Source organism: Rhagoletis zephyria, unplaced genomic scaffold (genome assembly GCF_001687245.7).
Source record: "Rhagoletis zephyria isolate East Lansing unplaced genomic scaffold, Rhagoletis_zephyria_1.1 Rzeph_scaffold_01334, whole genome shotgun sequence".
Taxonomy (NCBI): Eukaryota; Metazoa; Arthropoda; class Insecta; order Diptera; family Tephritidae; genus Rhagoletis; species Rhagoletis zephyria.
Window position 1 is genome coordinate 1 of NW_016158418.1, and position 19696 is coordinate 19696.

The following is a 19696-nucleotide window of genomic DNA, read 5'->3' on the forward strand; positions in this document are numbered from 1 at the left end:
ATACACAGCAGGTGTATATTTCTGGCCCAGGGTTTGACTCGATGCCAGCCCTGAGTAGGAGAATGCGTAGTGAATGTTGCCCTATGGACGGACAACTTCTAAACGGGGTTAGATCGCCGAAACAACAGCCCTTGGTCGGGTGAAACCCGAGTCATTCCGGTACGTAGAACCGGCTGTCGTGGGAATGATATATAAATGGTCGCATTATTTGGTTGCCCTCTGAGATTTATATTTAATTTCAAGAAATAAATCTCCTAAACTGAGATTTATATTTAATTTCAAGAAATAAATCTCCTTTACTGTGGTTTAACTAGGAGACTTATTTGTAATGGTTGCTTGTTTTCGGATATAAAGTGAGAGGAATAATATAGGTTGCATATATATGGAGCTGCCAATTTGCTATTAAAAAAAGTTTAATTTTGTTATTTGCAGAATTGAATCAAATTAAAGTAGAAAAGTAAAACTAATACATTATATTTCGATAAAAAATTAATTTATTTATATTTTTCGATTTCGTTGTAAATGGCGACAAGTTGGTCCGTTATTCTGTCTAGCTCATTATGTAATTTTGGACATACTCCTTATATTTATCAGAGGTAATGAATTACCCCGGTAAAGGGTAATATATATCCGGTTACCGGGATACTGGTATCTTTATCCGGCTAGCCGAGCAGAAGGTTATCTTTGTCCAGGTACTTGAATAAAAAGGTATATTTGTCTGGGTAATAGGTTATCTTTACCCGGATAGCCGGGTAGTGGTTAATATATGTACATTTATCCGGATATCTGGGTAGAGAGTAATCTTTTACCCGATATCCGGGTAAATATTTATTAGGGTACCTATATAGGTAGCGGGTAATTTTTATTCAGGTACCCGGGTAGGAGGATTTATTTATTCGGGTACACGGGTAGTTGGTTATTTTTATCCGGGTACCCGGACAGGGGGGAATCTTGTTCCGGGTAGTGACTTGCACAACCTGCCTGAGTAATAGATTAAGGATGAAGTACAATTTAAGTTGTGCTTACATATGAAATGTGCGTATAAATACAACCGAAAGAGATTTATTTTTAACCGACTTCCAAAAAAGGAGGAGGTTATCAGTTCGTCGGAATATTTTTTTTTTGTTATGTATGTTACCGCATTTGGACCACGTCAACCGATTTCGATAATTCTTTTTGCATCGGAAAGGTAGTGTCTCAGAGGTGGTCCCATACTAATCAGGTTAAGATCCGATCAGTGAATCATGAGATATATATATATATTTTCTTTTTTATATGAGAGTTGAAGTCGGTTTTTTTTTTTGCTAAAAATTACTTGCTATTTCTCATTTATATTCTTCCTTGACTGAGAAGGGTTTTTATTTCGTATCGATATTGGTTTCCCTCTGAGGGCAATCAATAAAGGTAAGGCTTCGAGACAGAAGTGGCGATTTCCAGGCAGAAGTGGCTGCAAAAAAGAAGTAGTGGACCAGCTGGCCAAAAGTATAACACCAATAAGGCAGGTAAACATCTACATACACTGATATCCAAGTTAGAATAAGAATCCTCACCTAAGTGATGTTTCACTTAAAATTTGTTTCTCTCGAATGCGTCGCAATATTTTCTAATTACTGACATAGCGATAAACTGCATAAATAGCAGAATATTTGGGGAGAAATCTTAATCTAAAAGCGATTCCCACCTGACCACATGTCGCTCACTCTTGGACAAATTGGCCTAATGCCATCTGAGATAACTCTGGGAGAAGACCAGGACATGTGTTGATCGTGGGAAATCAAGGCCACCTATTAAGGTTGTAACGCCACAGCTCTCGCTCTAACTGAGGTTACTATCATGGCCATGGTTCAAAATCACGTACTATCACAAAGGACAACGTCTATGTGTCCAAGTGTGTCTCCAACTGTGAACGACCACCTAACCTAATCCGATCTATATACTTACATACATACCCATCACCCATCAGAAAAGACAAAGAAAGTCCTGCTAAATCCTAGTTGTTTGAAAAGTAGACCTACACTCGGAAGTTTTCCATTGTCTGACTAGGTGAGAGACCGTCCTTAGAAAAAAACATTTTATTTTTGCTTGGAACAGAGATCGAACTTTGGTGCTACCAAAGGGTTAGCACATACGTCTAACTACTCGGCTACCGCATTTAAAAAGCGTACATTGTTTTAATTATATTTAATTCATTTAGTTAAAATAGTATTTACTGTTTAATATAAAAAAATTTATTAAAGCATTTACATACATATATCACTGATAAAAATAACCATTAGTATCCGTTAGTCAGTACTTTGCATTGTAATAAATTAGTCTATTTATATATAATAGTCTATTTATATACATACATACATATATACTTGCATGTAAAATATGTAGTTTCCTATTATTTTGTAACTAAACTTTCTAGGCACATACATATGTATATACAATTATAGATTATTATAACTTTATAACTGTTAATAGAACATGCATATGACAAATATGCATGCAAACTACTTTGAACTTAATTATTTAACTACAAATGCTTGCACACATATGTATATATACATCTGTATGTATATTAGCGTGGGACGAAAATCCGCTTTTTTAGAATTTTGATTGATAATAGCAAACATATGGTTCGTTATGCTCTAAAAACAATCTGTGTGACAGATGATAGTTTTTGGTCAATGTATTAGGCTCACCCAAGTCCATCAAAGTTCAAGTGCTAAAAAAAATTTTCTTAGCTTACTTCGATTCTCCTCAAAAAAGGTTAATATACCAAATTATGTAGGATTAATACTTTCGAAGATAATTGCAATTTTAGTAAAAACAAAATGTATTAATCAATGTACTTATTAAATTTTATTTTTTGAGCACATTGAACTTGAATGGACTTGCGCGAGTCTAAGACATTGACCAAACATTTTCATCTTTCACACAGATTGTTTTTACAGCGTAATAAACCATAACCCATTTTTGCTATTACCATTCAAAATTCTAAAGAGCGGATTTTGGGCCAATGCTACTGTATATAAGTGGCTGGATTCAACTGAAAGAGCGGAGTTTATTAGGAGTTTTACTACCAAAAACAATAAAAAATTTGTTATCTCCCATCCAAATCGAGCCTCTTTTAACCAAATTGTGAAGTGTAAAAATATTCACCAATATTGGTAGAGAAAAATATTCATATCATGCGTCAAAAACTGCGTTAGCGATCCGAAAATTGTCGCTAACTGGTTACAGAATCTCGCTCCAGGTCTGAGAATTCACCGACATCGCAATCACATTTCTGCAGTGTGGCGAATAGCTTGTTCACCACGATCAAGGAGAGGAAGATTTAGGGCCGTTTTCACCATCTCTGGTTAACACTAATTCACAGTTAAACATCTTTACCGACGTTACTGACTCCATTCATTTAACATTGTGTCGGTAACACTGTTTAACTGGGGATTAGCGTTAAGCAGAGATGGTGCAAACGGCCCTAAATATATACAGCAATGCAGCGAATATTCGCGAAAATATCACTTTCTAGAAGCAAAGATAAGATCCAACTAACAGTTGTGGAATCGATGATACTTTGGATCATTGCCTTCGGGAGATACATAGATCCAACTGTTGTATTTTCGAAAGCTTGGATCCCATATACCAGATACCTTGAGCCGAATTCGTGAATTTCCTTAATTATTTCTCTTACTATTTTTACGTTGTATGAACGAAAGTAAAATTCATATGAGCATAAATAATAACAAATACTTATTTTATGTATGTACATACATTACGAATTTTTTTAGGTACAAATTTTTATTAGGTACATTTATTTCTTTTCCTAAATGAACACAACACACACACAACAAAACGTAATAACTAGAGCAGCAGTCAATGCAATCATTTGATTACAGCAAGTTTACAATTGTGGATGGCGTAGTAGTATTTTATAGTGAGATTTAAAAGATAATTGAAAGCGAAACTGATGTGAATTTAATATAAAAACTTGTATAATTTTTATATGTACACACGTACATATTTATATATAAATTTATGTCTATATTTCTAGCGAGGAATTGTACCCTATTACCATTTACGATTTACGAGTCAATAAACTAAATAAAAAGTGGGATCGTTTGGGGTTAAATATTAGGTTGCGTATATAAGCGATTATCAGAGCCATTACCAGCCTTACAATAAGAGGAAACGAGAGGCGTAAAATGATCTTGAACTTACTTATTTACATTTATATATTTCATGTTATAAAAATAAATTACCAAATAAAACACTGTTATTGAAATAGTAAAAAAAAAATGCTACACATTTAAATACTATTGTAAGTATGGAAGTTAGTAAAATAAACCACTGTTTTTATCATTTCAGTCGAAAACGTTGCGAATGTTGCGTAATCGTGCGGAGGAATAATTTGTCGTATCCTTACACTTCTCAATAGTAATCCATTGTAAGCTGCAAATGTTGCCGAAGTTGTAATTATTTAACATAAAATAAATTAGACAACAACATGCAATTGCAACGTTCCTTCAGCATTAGCCAATTAAAGGCATTGCTGCGCAAAGATGGACTTGTGCGCCTGCGTCAACCGGTAATGTTCATAGAGAAGTGAAACAATAAAACAAATATTTCGCTATTTAGTGCTTTTTCACAATGAAATCTCTTGATATACATACATTCTGTGCTTCATCTTTTTTTTTTTTATTTAGGTTATGACCGTTGTGCAAGTAGCCTGGCCTTGCTTGATTTTTATGCTGCTCTACCTCATTCGACTCAAATTCGGTCCCGAACAAATAGAAGACTGTCAATTTGCCACACGTCTGCTGCCCACTAAAAATCAAGTGCTACCCAGTTTTTATTCGTATATTTGTAGTTTGGAAAATAAATGCATGAGCACAAATCCATATGAGGAGACCACCAGCTGGAAAAATGCACCGTAAGTACATGCATTTGTATGTATATATGTTAAAGCATGAGCAGACGGCAGCATTGATCCGCATCAACTCGTTAATTCGGAATATTTCTCGAAATTAATGCGGATCAGGGGCATTTTCGATGAAAACTGAAGAAAATCCCAAGAAATATACAGTGACCCACATACAAATTGGGACCCGATATTTGAGAGAGTTTTGTCTAATTTTCCTTAATTTAATTATTTTCCTCATTAATCCTTAATTTTCTTAATTTATTTAATGTTTATTATTATTTTTTACTTATGTAAATATAGTTGATTATTTAACAAACACCATAAATATAAATCCGATTTTCGGACCTGGTGCAAAAATTATGAAAATTATGCAAAATTTCACCAAAATTCTAACCTTTTAATCAGCATGTTTAGTGTTTTACTTTGTTTTAATTTATTTAAAGTCAATTGAATTTTTAGAGGGAATTTTTTATTAAATAGCAAGCAAACAACAACTACAATTGCAAGTATATAAAAAATAGTAAAAAATGAAAAATTTAATTTTCTGGTCCTGAAACTCCAACCCTCAACTTCCGCACTCCCTTAATACGCAATATTTTCTCTGTCAGGGTAGAGTTTCGATCATGTTAACTGCTTCGTAAATCCGGATTAACGCTGCCGCCTGTCTATGCTATTACAAACATAATTACATATATAATAACCTCCAAAGCTATTTTCCATAGAAGTGCAGCAGCTTCATACAAATTTTGTGACCCACCTTTTTATAAATATATATATTTTTTTAATATTGCACGCTTTAGTATGAAACCAATTATCGATATCGTGAATATTTTTGTCACTGACGATCGCATGTTTGACGCTGTCATCGATTTGCCGGAAAAGGCGAATTTTATAAATGCCGTTACGGCTGTGGTCACGGGTGGACATTTTAATGAGATACGACGTAAGTACTTACCAACATACAATGTACTTAATGCAGTAGAATATCCACATAAATACCTTTATCACGTTTATCTAACTAAATTTGAAGTGCAGTTATTAAATAATTAGTGTTAAAGTGTAATCAAATAGTAATTATGTATTATGTGTAATTAATATGGGTAATTGACATTTGGTTATCACTTACAGAAAGCATCGGCGATGTTATCGGTGTAGTACCACAAGTGGAGGATTTTCTAAATGGCACTTTCGATATAAGGCGGCTGTTTTCAGGTACCTACATTCATATTTACACACATGTGTATGTATGTACATTAGAGTGGTCCAAAAACAATAAAGTCGGAATTTTTATGCTTTCACCCAAAAAAAAAATATACCCCTAATTTTTTTTTTTGAAATCAAAATATATTTATGGAGTGCTGACAGCGCTCAAAGTTTTCCATGTATTTTATATGGGGAAAACACAACTTTTCGTAGAAATGATGTAAAAAAACTGTGGTCCTCTTCAGGTGACTTCCAATATTAATGTCCAATTTTTTATTCAACCATTTTTTAATGCTAAAGATTTTTTATTGGTCCCCCCATTGCATTTTCTGGGGGTTTTGGATGGTCAATAAAATATAGTTACCATGAAAAAATGGTTAAAGAAACAATTGCGTATTATTACTGGGAATCTCCTGAAGATAAGCAAAGTTCTCCGATCGAAAAATAATGATTTTTAAGAATTCTACACTATTGCTACGAAAAGTTGTTATTTCTCCATATAAAATACATGAGAAATTTTGAAATTTTGAAAATAAAAAAGTAGGGGTATATTTTTTTCAGTATAGAACAATCCTAGGGTGTGGCGGCATTAAAAACCCGACCTAATTTTTTCACATACATTTTTGGACCACTCTAATGTACATACATTTATTCCAATACCATCCTTCTATTGGTTTTAATGAACCTGCAACAATGATAACAAATCAGTTTTTATTTTGCCGCAGATCGTCGAACCTTTGTGAAAGCCGGTTACTTGATGTGTGGCCATCCGTTCCCCAGCACTGATACCATACCTTTAGTCAATGATATTCTTTATGACACTGAGGACTTCAGCAAAGTGAATGACGATGAAATCAATGTTATGCCTAGTAAGTTCATATAGATTTTCCGATTAAAAGTTGCTTATTGAATGTAAATATTTCCCTAATTTTCAGCCAAATACTGCAAACAGTTGTACTTGAATATTACTACCACAACCACAGGCAAGCTAACTTGGAATGTGGTGAAACCCTTGATACATGGCAAGATTTTATATGCGCCCGTCACGGAGGAGACTCAGTCAATTATGATGCATGTAAGCTGGGAAAAGTTTTATCTACATAAATTGTTTGGATACGCCCTTGTTTTAAATTGGGATTTTCATACGTCTGGGAATACTCCCTACTGAGTTTTCTCTGATTTCGCTTGGAAAAGTACCCCAATATAATTTTACTCACCTACAAAGCTCTCGCATGTTACTCGGAGCTTGCTTGTGCTATGCCAATCCTCTCTGTGGTCTCAGTTTTTCGGCTGGAAGTGGAAGTCTGGACTTTGTGCTGGCCACTGTATTACGGGAAAATTTTGCTCAAACAGCCGAAGGTGTCGAATATTTTCAGAGTCCTTTGGATTTCCATCCTGCTGGCAAAGAATTTCTTCTTCAGGGTATGCGCCGTTGTCTACAAAGTCCGGCAAATTTGTTTGGAGAATATGGAGATAGACTTCCTTGTTCATTATTCTTTTAATATTAACCAACGGCACCAAATGCCAGCAAGTAAAACACCCCAAGCCTTGCTAGTAGCTTTCTATAGGATTGATCCACGAAAAACCATAATAACGAGCTTCGCTGGATTCTAAGAAATAATTATACCAATTCTGATAGAAATTGATAAATCGTTTACTGAGATATACCTCGTCGTTGGTGCCACGCCCACTTTTGATAACATTGAAATGGGACCACTGTGGGTCTGTCCTTCCTTCACGCAAGGCCAAAGGATCATTCAAATTGGTTCACAAACAAAGTTATGCGTGAACAAACATAAATTTAACAAAGTCACAAATTTTAATTTTGACCGGTTTTATTACACTAGTACTCCTAAGGCTAAAAACATAGTGGAGCGGCGAGCAAGGCGACTCTGCGCGCTCTCATTGAAACATATACTACGTTTGTAATCGACGCTTTGCTTAATGCTCTTTAGTCGCCGCTCCAATATGTTTTTAGCCTAAGCGTTATGATATATTTTTTGGAAAGGTTTCCTATCTTAGGATAGTTTTTGGAACTCAAAAAATCTATGTTTTTGGTTTGTAAGATATATAGTATATATGTATGTAGATCAATGAAGCGATGTTAAGAATATTTTATCAAATTTTCAAAGCTTCCACCGATATAAAACATCAGGTTATTAAATTTTGGGCGTCAAGATATAACAAAATCTAAGGGCATCCAAAACTCATTGTCTACCCTTTCCTTCCAGGCAAACACAACCTTCGAGGAGTTGAATCGCCTGAAGCGGCTGTCAGTTGCGGTTGCCGATATAGTCACCAAATTGCGCGAAGATGAACAATTTCAGAAGAGTTTCGATAGCCTACTCAAGTTGGCCACATCGCCAACTGTGCGCGCCTACATCGGTGACGATATTAATGTCGATGAAATTGTCGGCATTGTCAATCGTATACAAACCGATCCACTTGTCTACGACGTTATTATGACAATTAAGAATATATTAGAGTGTTTCTCGGTGGATCGTTTCATACCCGTGGCTACAGCTAAAGATTTACAACTCACTGCGTATGATTTAAATGAGAAGCGCTTATTCTTTGCTGCGGCATATTTCAATAGAACTGATAACGAAGTATCATACAAACTGCATATGGACACCGAAAACACTCAACCGACTTTCGAAAATAAAAATCGTTTTTGGTTCCCAGGCCCAGCGGGTAGTATGATACGCGACATGAAATACCATCGCGGCTTTGTACAGATAAAGAATGCCATCGATATGGGCATCATAAAACATATGAAACTTTTGCATAAAAATGTGACTGAAGAAACATCTTTCGAGTTGGGCACACATAGTCCTCTTACAATTGAAATCGAAACAGGTAGCGGATTTGGTGAAGACGAAGACGATGATGATTGGTCGACACCGCAAAAAGATGACACCGACGACTTTGTACAGTCTCAAAACAAAACGAGCAATGCAAATTCAATGGAAACCATGATCAACTCAGACGATCTGAAGGTACATACACGTAAGCGACGGCAGGCTCTGCTCGATTTGATTGGCATGTTCGGTGGCGGCAATACAGACGCATTGAGCAAATATGGCGTGGAAGGTCTGCAAATGCACACGAAACAATTTCCATATCCCGCCTACACGCACGATAAGTGAGTAGATATTCTTTTACTATGGAAATTGGGAAGAGAGAAAGTAAAAAAAAAATCTCTAAATTTCTTTTAAAAAATCGATTGCAGCATGAAAACAGGTATATACTTGGCACAGGCGATACAAGTCGCCTTTTTCCTGGGATTGGTAGCGGAAATTGCTAGCTGCGTGCGTCACTTTATTTGGATGCGCGAAAGTCGCAACACTATGGTATACCGAGTCTTTTGCACTACAGATTTGTGGACCGTACATTTCACACAATTTAAATTTTGTAGATCATGCGCTCCATGGGTATGAAGCCTTACTCAGAGCTCACTTCCTGGATTTTGGTCACATTTGTTGAGCTCGTTGTTATTTTTGTCGGCGTAACGGCTATACTCTATGTTGGCGGTTTGCTCATGTACGCCTCCTTCATCTTCGTAATGTTCTTCCTGATTGTGTTTGGCGGTTGTTTGATTTCTTTTTGGTGAGTAATAACTAAAATACCGTTTTAGTAATCCAAAGAAATTTGCATTTAGTATACATACCTTGAAATTACTTTACTTTCAGCTATATGTGCTCAACATTCTTCACCTCGGCAACAATTGGCGCCGTTGCTACGGCACTACTCTTTTTCATCTCCTATTGTCCCTACATCATAGTTTTGCTCTTCGACTCGCATCTTAACTCATTTGAGAACTTTTGCATCAACTTATCCTTCACCACTGCCTTCTCACACGCCTGGAGCCATATTATGCGTATGGAATTGCAGGAAATCGGTTTGGGTTTCGTACAAGTCTTCCAAGAAGGTTTTAGTGGTGAATTTGGCTTTGCTTTCTTCATGATAGTATTGGATGCGATAATCTATGGGCTTATCGGCTACTTGGTGCGACGCTTCTTGGATGGTAAGCACTGGCATTTAGTGACGTAATTTCATTAAATTCTATGCAAATTTTTCTCATCACAGATGAGTACTGTTTTACTGAAGTACAACGCGAAGACTTGGATTCGGGTGTGGGCGCTACAATGACAAATGTCAGCAAATTGTATGATGAACAAATTGCAGTCAGCGATGTGAATTTGTCACTGCCCAAGGACAAGATCACTTGCCTATTGGGTCGCAATGGCGCCGGAAAGAGTACAATAATGTAAGGGCGAAAAAAATGATATATGTTCGATCCTCCCACTCACATATATATATATATATATATTTAGCAAAATGCTCACCGGTCAAGTGGTACAGTCAACTGGTCGCGTTATACTCTCTCAAGCCATGAGTAGCAGAGATGAGTTCGATAAAGTGGGCGTGTGCTCTCAAGACAATATTCTAATACCAAATTTGACAGCGCGTGAGCACTTGGAATTGTATGCTTCTATCAAGCTAAAGCATAATTACAAAACGGAAGTGGATAAGACACTGAAAAGTTTGAAATTTGGCAAATATGAGGATTACCAAGCTGCTCAACTGTCCGGCGGTTACCAGCGTAGGCTTTGTGTGGCGTTGGCCTTCATAGGTAAAGTGACGAACATGGGGACATGCAGTAACCACTTGCGGTATTAACACAGGTTTTCTTTCATTCATATGTAGGTTCGCCGAACGTAGTGATATTGGATGAGCCATGTAACGGTGTCGACTCGAAGGCGCGTAAAGATATATGGGAGCTTATACAACGCTTGCGCAAAGGACGCGCTGTGGTTTTCGCTACGCACTTTCTAGACGAAGCTGAATTTTTGAGCGACGTTATTGTGATCATGAAAAATGTAAGTCTCATACGCTGCTTTTAATTTTTAGTGCTTTGACAGGACAGCAACTTGTAAATTTTGTGAGACAAACTGCAGCTCCCACTCCATCAATTATTTTGGTACCGAGTGTGAAGAAATTTTAGGTGCAGCTATTGGATCGAAGTCCCTTCTTCCCCCGCAGTATAAAAATTAATAATCTAACACATCTCCCTCTTAGGGTAAAATCATTGCCAAACATAGTCCGGCGACGCTTCAGGAATTCTGCACCTCAGGCTACGACGTGCTGATCCATTGCAACGATACTCAAACTATTACTGAAATTCGAAACACCGCAGAAGAAGTACTGGCCAGCTTCAAGGAACCGGATTGGTTAGAAACCGGTGACATACGCTTCCAAATACCATACGATCAGAATGGCTCTCATAAATCAATCGATTTCCTGAATTATCTGCAAAATTTACAACTTAGTGACCGTATTTCGGATTTACGTGTCGAGAGTCGTAATTTAGCACAAATCTTCTCGGATTTGCATGAAGACCATGAAAATGGATTTACGGCCGCAAAATCCAAGTTGGATATGAGGCCAGTGGAATTGAAAAACTCGAGTGGGGCTAATATTGTGAGCAGTGGGTCATTGTGTTTCTTAACCGCTGTGCGAAATTTACTTTGGAAACGTCTTCTACACTTCAGCCGAAATTATCGCATTTTGATGTGCGTCATTGTATTGCCAGCGATATTCGAATTGTTCGCCATGTGGTTTGTCACTTATCGCCTGGAGGACGATTATGACAAAACGATAAGTTTCACGCGCGAGCTATATCCGAAAACAATGCAAATGTTCAGTATGGAATTGAATAAAACGCTGACAAATGCCGCTTATGATAGCTTGGCGGAGCAGTGCTCCGATGAGAGTCCATGTCGAGAGTTTGGCAACTCGAGTGCAGCTTTCCATTGGATCCTAAAATCAATGAATCAGTATCAGGAGAAACGCTATGGCGGCTATTCCTTCAACGACACGAATGCCATTGTTTGGTACAACAATAAGGGTTACCATGCCATGATGGCTTGGCTCAACGATTTGAATACGAAGCTGTTGCAAGTGGAGTTGGGAGACAATAATTTCAGCATCACAGCTTTCAACGAACCATGGAAGCTGGGGGCGGTGGAGCTAAGTACGACTTCAGTGTAAGTGCAAAGAAGTAGCTTGCAAAATACTTAATCAATTAGCTTTTTTTCTTAAAATTATAATCGCTGCGTTGTTTAGTTTACGTCAAGCCGGCGATTCTTCTATGGTCTTTATACTACTGATTGCCTTCAGTTTAGTGGTTGCGGTGTCCTCTGTTTTTCTAGTCAACGAACGTGTTAAGGGCGAGAAGCTACAACAGAAACTATGCGGCGTTAATTTGGCTACCTACTGGGGCGTGGCATTCGTTTGGGACTTTCTGGTAAGAGAAACAAATATAAAAAATTTTTTTAAACGAGCATTTTAATGCGTCTTTTCCAGGTCATGCTGCTCGCCATATTGGTCTGTGGTGCTATCATATTCGCCTTCGGACTGCCAGTCTTTGTTGCTCGCCAAAATGTTGCAGGTATCTTTGTGCTGGCGCTGCTCTTCGCGTGAGTGAAAAATGGGATATGTATATGTAGGTACCTTAGAACGTACCACCTTACAAGCAAACAAAAAAATTCGCCTTCACCTCTGAGTGTAAAGTATTTTAGCATGGAAATTTCGAGGAATTTTTTTCGCCGAACAAATTAAAAAGAAATTGCCTTGCGAAAATACTTAGCCTACGGTACGGTCTAAGGTACAAACATACCAGCAAACATACATACATATGTATCTGAAACTTTTATGATTGCCTCTTTAAATTCACAGATTTGCCTGTATTCCTGGCGTACATGTATTTGAGAAATGTTTCAACGACTCCAGCGTGGCGATTGTGACCATCTTCTGCTTGAACATCATAATTCCGCTCTTCACAATGGCCAATATTGTGCTGCTGGGAGTGGTCGGTGACTCACCAGTATGGGACGATTGGCGTTACTTCCTGAATCGGGCATTCCTCATTTTTCCGCAGCACGCGTTCGGCGATGGCCTGTTGGAGATCTGTAAAAACTATATGGTTTCACTTGTCTTCCAGCGTTACGACATCGAATCGTACAAACATCCCATTTTCAGTGATTTACTGCTACCTCATATGTTGGCATTATTTTTGCTCGGCATTTTCTTCATCATTATTAATGTGCTTTTGGAAAATGGACAAATTTATAAATTAAGCGAATCGATTTTGATTCGTCTCCCCTTCTATCAAAAGTACGAGGACAAGCAGGCGGAAGAATTGAAAATCGTGTCCATACAAAATTCGCTTAAGATAGCAGATAAGGATGAGACTCCACAGGTCTTGAAAGTGGACAACCTGTACAAGTGCTACGGTCGCGGCCCATATGTTATTAGGAATGTCACCTTTGCGGTAAAGGCGGGCGAATGCTTCGGGCTGCTGGGTAAGAATGGCACTGGCAAATCGACGATATTCAAAATGCTCTCTGGTGAATTGCAGCCAAATGTGGGCGCAGTCAACTACTTCAATGTAAGTAACCGTTCAAGAACCAATCAAAACTAAAATATTGAACAATAGCGAAAGGCGAACGACAGATTTAATTACAACTACTTTTTAATCGCAGGGAGAAATTGCCTACTGTCCGCAAACGAACCCTCTGGATTCTCTGCTCACTGTAGAGGAATGCATCCGCTTCTATGGTAAACTGCGACGTGTCGCCAACGTCGATAAGGTAAGCCCCTACATAACAAATTTGAAATTTTAAAGATGGAAAACCCCTTTCAAACCTACTTGAAAGACACTTTCTGATATGTTTTAAGGACTGAATAAAGATTGGAATTTTTTGAAATTTTTTGGATATGTATCTGATAGCAGGTGTTTCTGACTCGCGAGTCCGTTTTGATACTTTAGTGAAAATAAATATGTGTTAGTTACACTGACATGACTCTAAATGACTCTATTGTGTGTCGAAAGGCGAGTCTTCGCGACCACAGATGTCTGCCAGTCAGACGGAACGTCTATGGCACCTATAAAGGTGGACTAGTTTTCACCCAGAGTTCGTTGAGCTGACATGAGGCCCAACCGTCAACGAGTGAACCCCCAGAGGTCAGAAGTGTCCCCAGATGCTCTCTCTTCGGTGATAGCATTAAAAGCGTGCCTTTCCTTGTCAGTCATGCAGTTTCCTGCAATGTCGCTGTGGACCGGAATCCAAATGACCCAGATCAGAAAATATTCTTACGCGGTTGAGAGAGTGGTCAGACATCCGCTGACCAGTTTTGGGCCCTTATAGTCCCCTGAAAACTTCCGGAAGCCGTTAAAGAGATGCAGTAATCTGTATGATCAGGAATGTAATCAAAGCCCTCCAGAACTGCAGAGTGTTCAGTTTTCAGTTTCCGAGCCTGTTAACCACCCGGTATCGCCAAGCCTAACGTTCAGCAACGTAAAGCGCTAGTGTAGGGGTGTTACCCAGTAAAATAATACCGATAATGGCAATACTTTGCAGCCACTTTCGTCGCTTGACCCTTTCAGAAAGCTGCAGGTGAATACCTTCGACTGACGAAAGCGCCATATTGGAGATCTTATACGTCATAGTAAACAAATCCAACTTCGTCTCGCAGGAGTTAATGGCGCGGCCGCAGTTAGCCACTAACCTAGTTACCAAATATAGGTAACCTTGTGTAACATCGAAACTGGTTCTCTAACCATACGTGGCACGCAATCAGCCGACAGCCCATTTTCCCCAGTAGTCGAGATTTAACGCAAAACCTCATATTAGAGTTAACAATTGTATGAGAGCTATATATTCATCCATATGCTGTAGCGGTCGGATCTTGTTGGCCCCCGACGAATGTTCAATACATAATATAAGTATACCAGTCTACCAAGTACAGACGGATATTTCTAGAACCAAGGGACCATTTTAAGCTCAAATAAACCAGCGATCAGAGGTAAATCGGATTAGCTCTTTGTCCAGATAATGAGCAGACTATTTTAATATGTCTGCGTACCTAGATCCATAAGTTTCCTCCATTCGAAATATAGAAAGTAATCACAAAAGTTTTACCATTTCTTGTATCTTCGCAAAAATCCAAGAAAAAAATTTTATTGAACGTATTCATTGATCATAACCTCCAGATGAATGCAATCGTTGCCATCGTGTGAGAGTATATTGATTTCGCCACGATTCAAGCGTAAGCTATTCGCATCGTTAACCAAAAATTCACTGGCATTTTGTGACTCGTTTAGCTGACGCACTTGGGCGATGATGCTGCGCGACGAGGTCATCGTCTTGTCGTAGGCAGTCAGAGTACAATGAATTGGCTTGGTGGATTGCACGCTCACCAACCAAATGACCAGCAGGTGCTGATTTAAATTCTGTGGATTTGTTATTTTTGCCTCGAGCTCCTTGTTCTCCAAAAATGCACTCCACGATGTCCGACAGGCCATTATCAGTATGGGCAAATGCGCGTCTAGATGTTCGTGTGGCTTTGGCAGAAAGGCGTTGTGTATGCAAATGCCACGCTCGGCGGGGGGATCTGAGCTAAAGTCGATAAAGTAAATGAGGTAATGTGTATATGAGAATGCTGATATACTTTGCACTATTACCACTTCTCCTTGACACCGCCATACGCCAACACACCCAAACACACATTATCACGAAAATCCAAAGTAGTCGGATCAAAAATCAACACGGAGCGCTTACCGCCATAGATTTCTTGACACTGCACACCAAAATCTTCACTGTGATCGCGCAAATAATGCGATAACACCGACGTCACACCTATGGTGCGGCCACAAGCGCCAATCGGACATTGTACGGGCGTGTGTGAAATAGTCAGCAGCGAGACTTTCTTCCTTAGTGACTTATTGCCTGCGCCAGTGCTAGTGCCGGTGCCGGTGCCGGTGCCGGTATCAGTGCCCGTGTCACCGGCGCTTGAAGCGCACACATCCGTTTGCGTCGGCAGACTCTCCAACATCGAACGCTCACCATTTTGTGCTAAACGCATTTGTTGGCGAAATAATGCAACATCTTGAGTGCTGAATTGATCAAACATATCCTTGCTGTTGGTGGGAGCCCAATTGGTGAAATTAGCGTTCATTTTGAGTAGTTCTTCCTTTCGCTTCTCAATGGCCTGTTCTTCCTGCTTTTGCATCTTGAACCTTTGGAAATTTTGAAAATGGTCATACATGGTGGGCTGCTGGAACTCTGGCCGCACTGGAGCACTGCCCGCTGATCGTGGCTGCAGACGATCGCAGTCCTTACAGCAATTCGCCATGTTCATTATTTTCAGTGGGGTTTGCTTCGCTGCGCTTGTTGAGATTTATAACTGGCTGGCGTTTTTGTCGTAATTTGTTGGATGGTGCTTTTTTATTAGAGGTGGTTGAATTTCAGGAGATAAGTTCTGAAGAAATTTGCTTTGATAAATTTTGAAATTATAAAGTATAAAACACTGAAATTTATTTATAAAAAAACAAAAACAGAAGACTGTATTTTGACAAATTTTTTATTTGAATTTCTCCTTAACCGTTGACAGCTTATAGAGCACGTACTCGAGTCGTTCCAACTGAAGTCGTACCGTCATGTTTTGGTTAAGAATTTGAGTGGCGGTAATCGCCGCAAACTGACGGTAGCGCTAACCTGTTGCGGTCGCACCACTGTCGTTTTAATGGATGAACCCACCAGTGATATGGATCCGGTGACGCGTGCCATTGTCTATCGCACAATCCACGAACTGCTCGCAATGCAACGCGCCGTCGTGCTGACCTCGCATTCCGTGTCTGAGATTGATGCAATCTGTCATCGTATCGCAGTGCTCAAGGATGGACAAATACTGACCAGTGGCAGTCCGGAGAGCATGAGTACACAATACGGTGGCTACTATGATGTTGTCATTTATGGGGATAACCAGTTGATTGAGTCGGTAGAGAAGGTAAGTGTGGGGGGAGCCAAAGGCATTACGAAAAAATAGAAATAAATAACCTACTATTTTTGCGGTTTCAGGCTATTCATCTACGCCTGCCACAGTGTGTTGACTTCCATACATATACGCACTCCATTAAGTTTAGTTTGAAAATCAAAACGTGCAAGCCACAGGAGGTTAGTACTTTTCTTTTGGGTTTTCGAATAGCTACAAACATTTCCCTCACATTTTCATATATAGAGTGATAGCGATACATCGCAAACAACACCGAACGACAAGGCAATCACTCTGGCTGGTCTGTTCACCGAGCTGGAAGCTTTGTCCGAGCAATATGAGGGCCACTTACACTATACCGTCAACCATTGTCGGCTAGATGCGGTGTTCGAACGCATTTTGGATAGCAGCGAACAACCGTCGCCACTATCCGCCGGCTTGAACAAGTCGGGGCTAATGGGCAGCCCTTCGACCGGTTACATACACAATGGTTATGTTGAAACGGAGACTATCACATGACCGACCGTACAGCGCGTCGCTGCGTCAACCATCGCTAGCTGATTTTACTACTCAGGCTGTGCTCTACTAAACTAAGCTCTAAGTTTTTTAATATGTTTAGTAAGTTTAGCGCGTTCGGTCACAAATGACGTAACCCCATCGGTAATATGCGTCCATGTCAACATATACATACACGTGTATTTACTTAATTAATCAATGCAATTGCAATGTGTGATAAGTTTTATTTTTATTTTTTTTTTTTTTTTAATATTTGTATTTGTTTTGCGATTTTATTTTATTTTAGTGTATGAAGGTGTCACAAGTTCGGGTGTAGCTGAGTAAATATTATTTTATTTTGCCTTTTTAAATGTGTGAGCTTTTATGTAGATGTTAAGCGTTTATAAATATTATTAATATTTCTGTGGAATATCCTTTTATATTCTATTGGCAAATTTGTACATATGTATGTATATGTGTGTGCAACTTCTGTTTTATTTGTGCGCAATTAATTTCAATGGCGTGCTGGACATCTAAATCCGTCACAATTGCCAGAGCTGAGCTCAATGTAAAATAAACAGTAGTGGGATTCATGAAACGTCGCAAAGTTTTTGCAAAATTTGCCACCTTGCGACACAAATGATTTCCTTTATATAGAAAATTTCTTGCGACAAAATCGCGCAATTGCCATATTATTTGAGCTGGCAATTAGCGCAAAGTAAAAGTCGTGAAACACAGGTTTTTTTATTGTCTTCGAATACTTCAAGAACAAGTCATTTTTAAGTAAAAAAACAATACCGACTTCAATTCCCATAAAAACATTTAAGATTATCGTCAATTTTTTCATGATCGGATTTAAACCGAATTATTGTGGGACCACCTGTGTGAGTAACTCCTTTATTTATAAATAATAATTATAGAAATCGATTAACGGGGTCCAAAAAATATTCCGACGAATTGATAACCTTCTCCTTTTTGTGATGTCGGGTAAAAAGTGTATTAGTTAACGCTGCTTCGAAATAAACACTGTTAAAAATTTAAATTTTTTTTAAATTTTACTTTTGCAACCTGGAGTTGCAATAGCTCGTTCATACAACTTTGTTCGCAACGTTGCCATTTCGCCAAAAATGCCACTTCGCGACGGTTTTATGAATCCACTAGTGCGATTTTAGTTAAAAGTGTATTTTGTCAACGACCGTATACTACCTTCCTACATTTGTATATCTATGTAAGTATGTAACGGGTGATTTTTTTGCGGTTAGGATTTTCATGCATTAGTATTTGACAGATCACGTGGGATTTCAGACATGGTGTCAAAGAGAAAGATGCTCAGTATGCTTTGACATTTCATCATGAATAGACTTACTAACGAGCAACGCTTGCAAATCATTGAATTTTATTACCAAAATCAGTGTTCGGTTCGCTTTACGTCCGATTTATGGTCTACATAATCGACCAAGTGAGCAAACAATTAATGCGATTGTGACCAAGTTTCGCACTCAGTTTACTTTATTGGACATTAAACCAACCACACGAATGCGTACAGTGCGTACAGAAGAGAATATTGCGTCTGTTTCTGAGAGTGTTGCTGAAGACCGTGAAATGTCGATTCGTCGCCGTTCGCAGCAATTGGGTTTGCGAAACACATTTCGAACCGAACACTGATTTTGGTAATAAAATTCAATGATTTGCAAGCGTTGCTCGTTAGTAAGTCTATTCATGATGAAATGTCAAAGCATACTGAGCATCTTTCTCTTTGACACCATGTCTGAAATCCCACGTGATCTGTCAAATACTAATGCATGAAAATCCTAACCTCAAAAAAATCACCCGTTATATGGAAAAGAGAAACTATCTTTAATCTCGCTAATAATTTAATTGATATTATATAACAATGAAACTTCTACCAAATTTGTCAAACGCAAATAAAAATGTACATATATTCATTATAAAGGTATTTTGTATTATTTTTCATAATTAATACGAGGCTTTTTCAACATCAACCCTTCTACTATGAGATGGGTCTTTTTTGACGATTATTCCTGGAAAACCCACACAGAGATTGCTCGGAGCGCTAAAGTTTAGGTAGCGTCATGCGGTTAGTTATAAGGTGAATGCACATTCTGTGACAATCAAGTCTTTAACCGATATTACCAAAGGGTCGAGTACAGCATGAAAATGGTTATTTATTAGTTCCTGAACAAAACAAGTGGTTATTTTTGTACTTGATGCACAGCTTGACTATTTTTC

General features: G+C 38.5%; 2 protein-coding genes across 2 annotated transcripts; one reads left to right on the forward strand and one right to left on the reverse strand.

The window, feature by feature from the left end:
• Positions 1-4332: 4332 nt before the first annotated feature.
• On the forward strand, positions 4333-18354 carry ldd (lipid droplet defective). Its single transcript, XM_017617103.1, has 21 exons — positions 4333-4573; positions 4692-4918; positions 5710-5852; positions 6038-6121; positions 6838-6981; positions 7048-7187; positions 8344-9257; positions 9345-9465; positions 9531-9721; positions 9805-10139; positions 10202-10382; positions 10450-10748; positions 10823-10995; positions 11195-12162; positions 12242-12422; positions 12482-12594; positions 12854-13565; positions 13660-13767; positions 16571-16966; positions 17038-17133; positions 17198-18354. The coding sequence occupies exons 1-21, from the start codon at positions 4493-4495 to the stop codon at positions 17468-17470; spliced, it is 5880 nt and encodes a 1959-aa protein (XP_017472592.1). The 5' UTR covers positions 4333-4492; the 3' UTR covers positions 17471-18354.
• On the reverse strand, positions 14826-16511 carry LOC108363672 (uncharacterized). The gene is made up of 2 exons (XM_017617104.1): positions 15642-16511; positions 14826-15576 (listed from the first exon to the last, which is right to left on the reverse strand). Exons 1-2 carry the CDS (start codon positions 16316-16318, stop codon positions 15138-15140), a joined length of 1116 nt encoding a protein of 371 aa, XP_017472593.1. The 5' UTR covers positions 16319-16511; the 3' UTR covers positions 14826-15137.
• Positions 18355-19696: the final 1342 nt, after the last annotated feature.

Coding starts and splice junctions, on each gene's coding strand:
- ldd (XM_017617103.1), top strand. CDS start 4,493: ATGCAATTGCAACGTTCCTTCAGCATTAGCCAATTAAAGGCATTGCTG. Junction 12,423..12,481: donor CATTCGTTTGGGACTTTCTG/GTAAGAGAAACA, acceptor CGTCTTTTCCAG/GTCATGCTGCTCGCCATATT. Junction 13,768..16,570: donor GTGTCGCCAACGTCGATAAG/GTAAGCCCCTAC, acceptor AACCGTTGACAG/CTTATAGAGCACGTACTCGA.
- LOC108363672 (XM_017617104.1), bottom strand. CDS start 16,318: ATGAACATGGCGAATTGCTGTAAGGACTGCGATCGTCTGCAGCCACGA. Junction 15,577..15,641: donor GGCGGTGTCAAGGAGAAGTG/GTAATAGTGCAA, acceptor TATCGACTTTAG/CTCAGATCCCCCCGCCGAGC.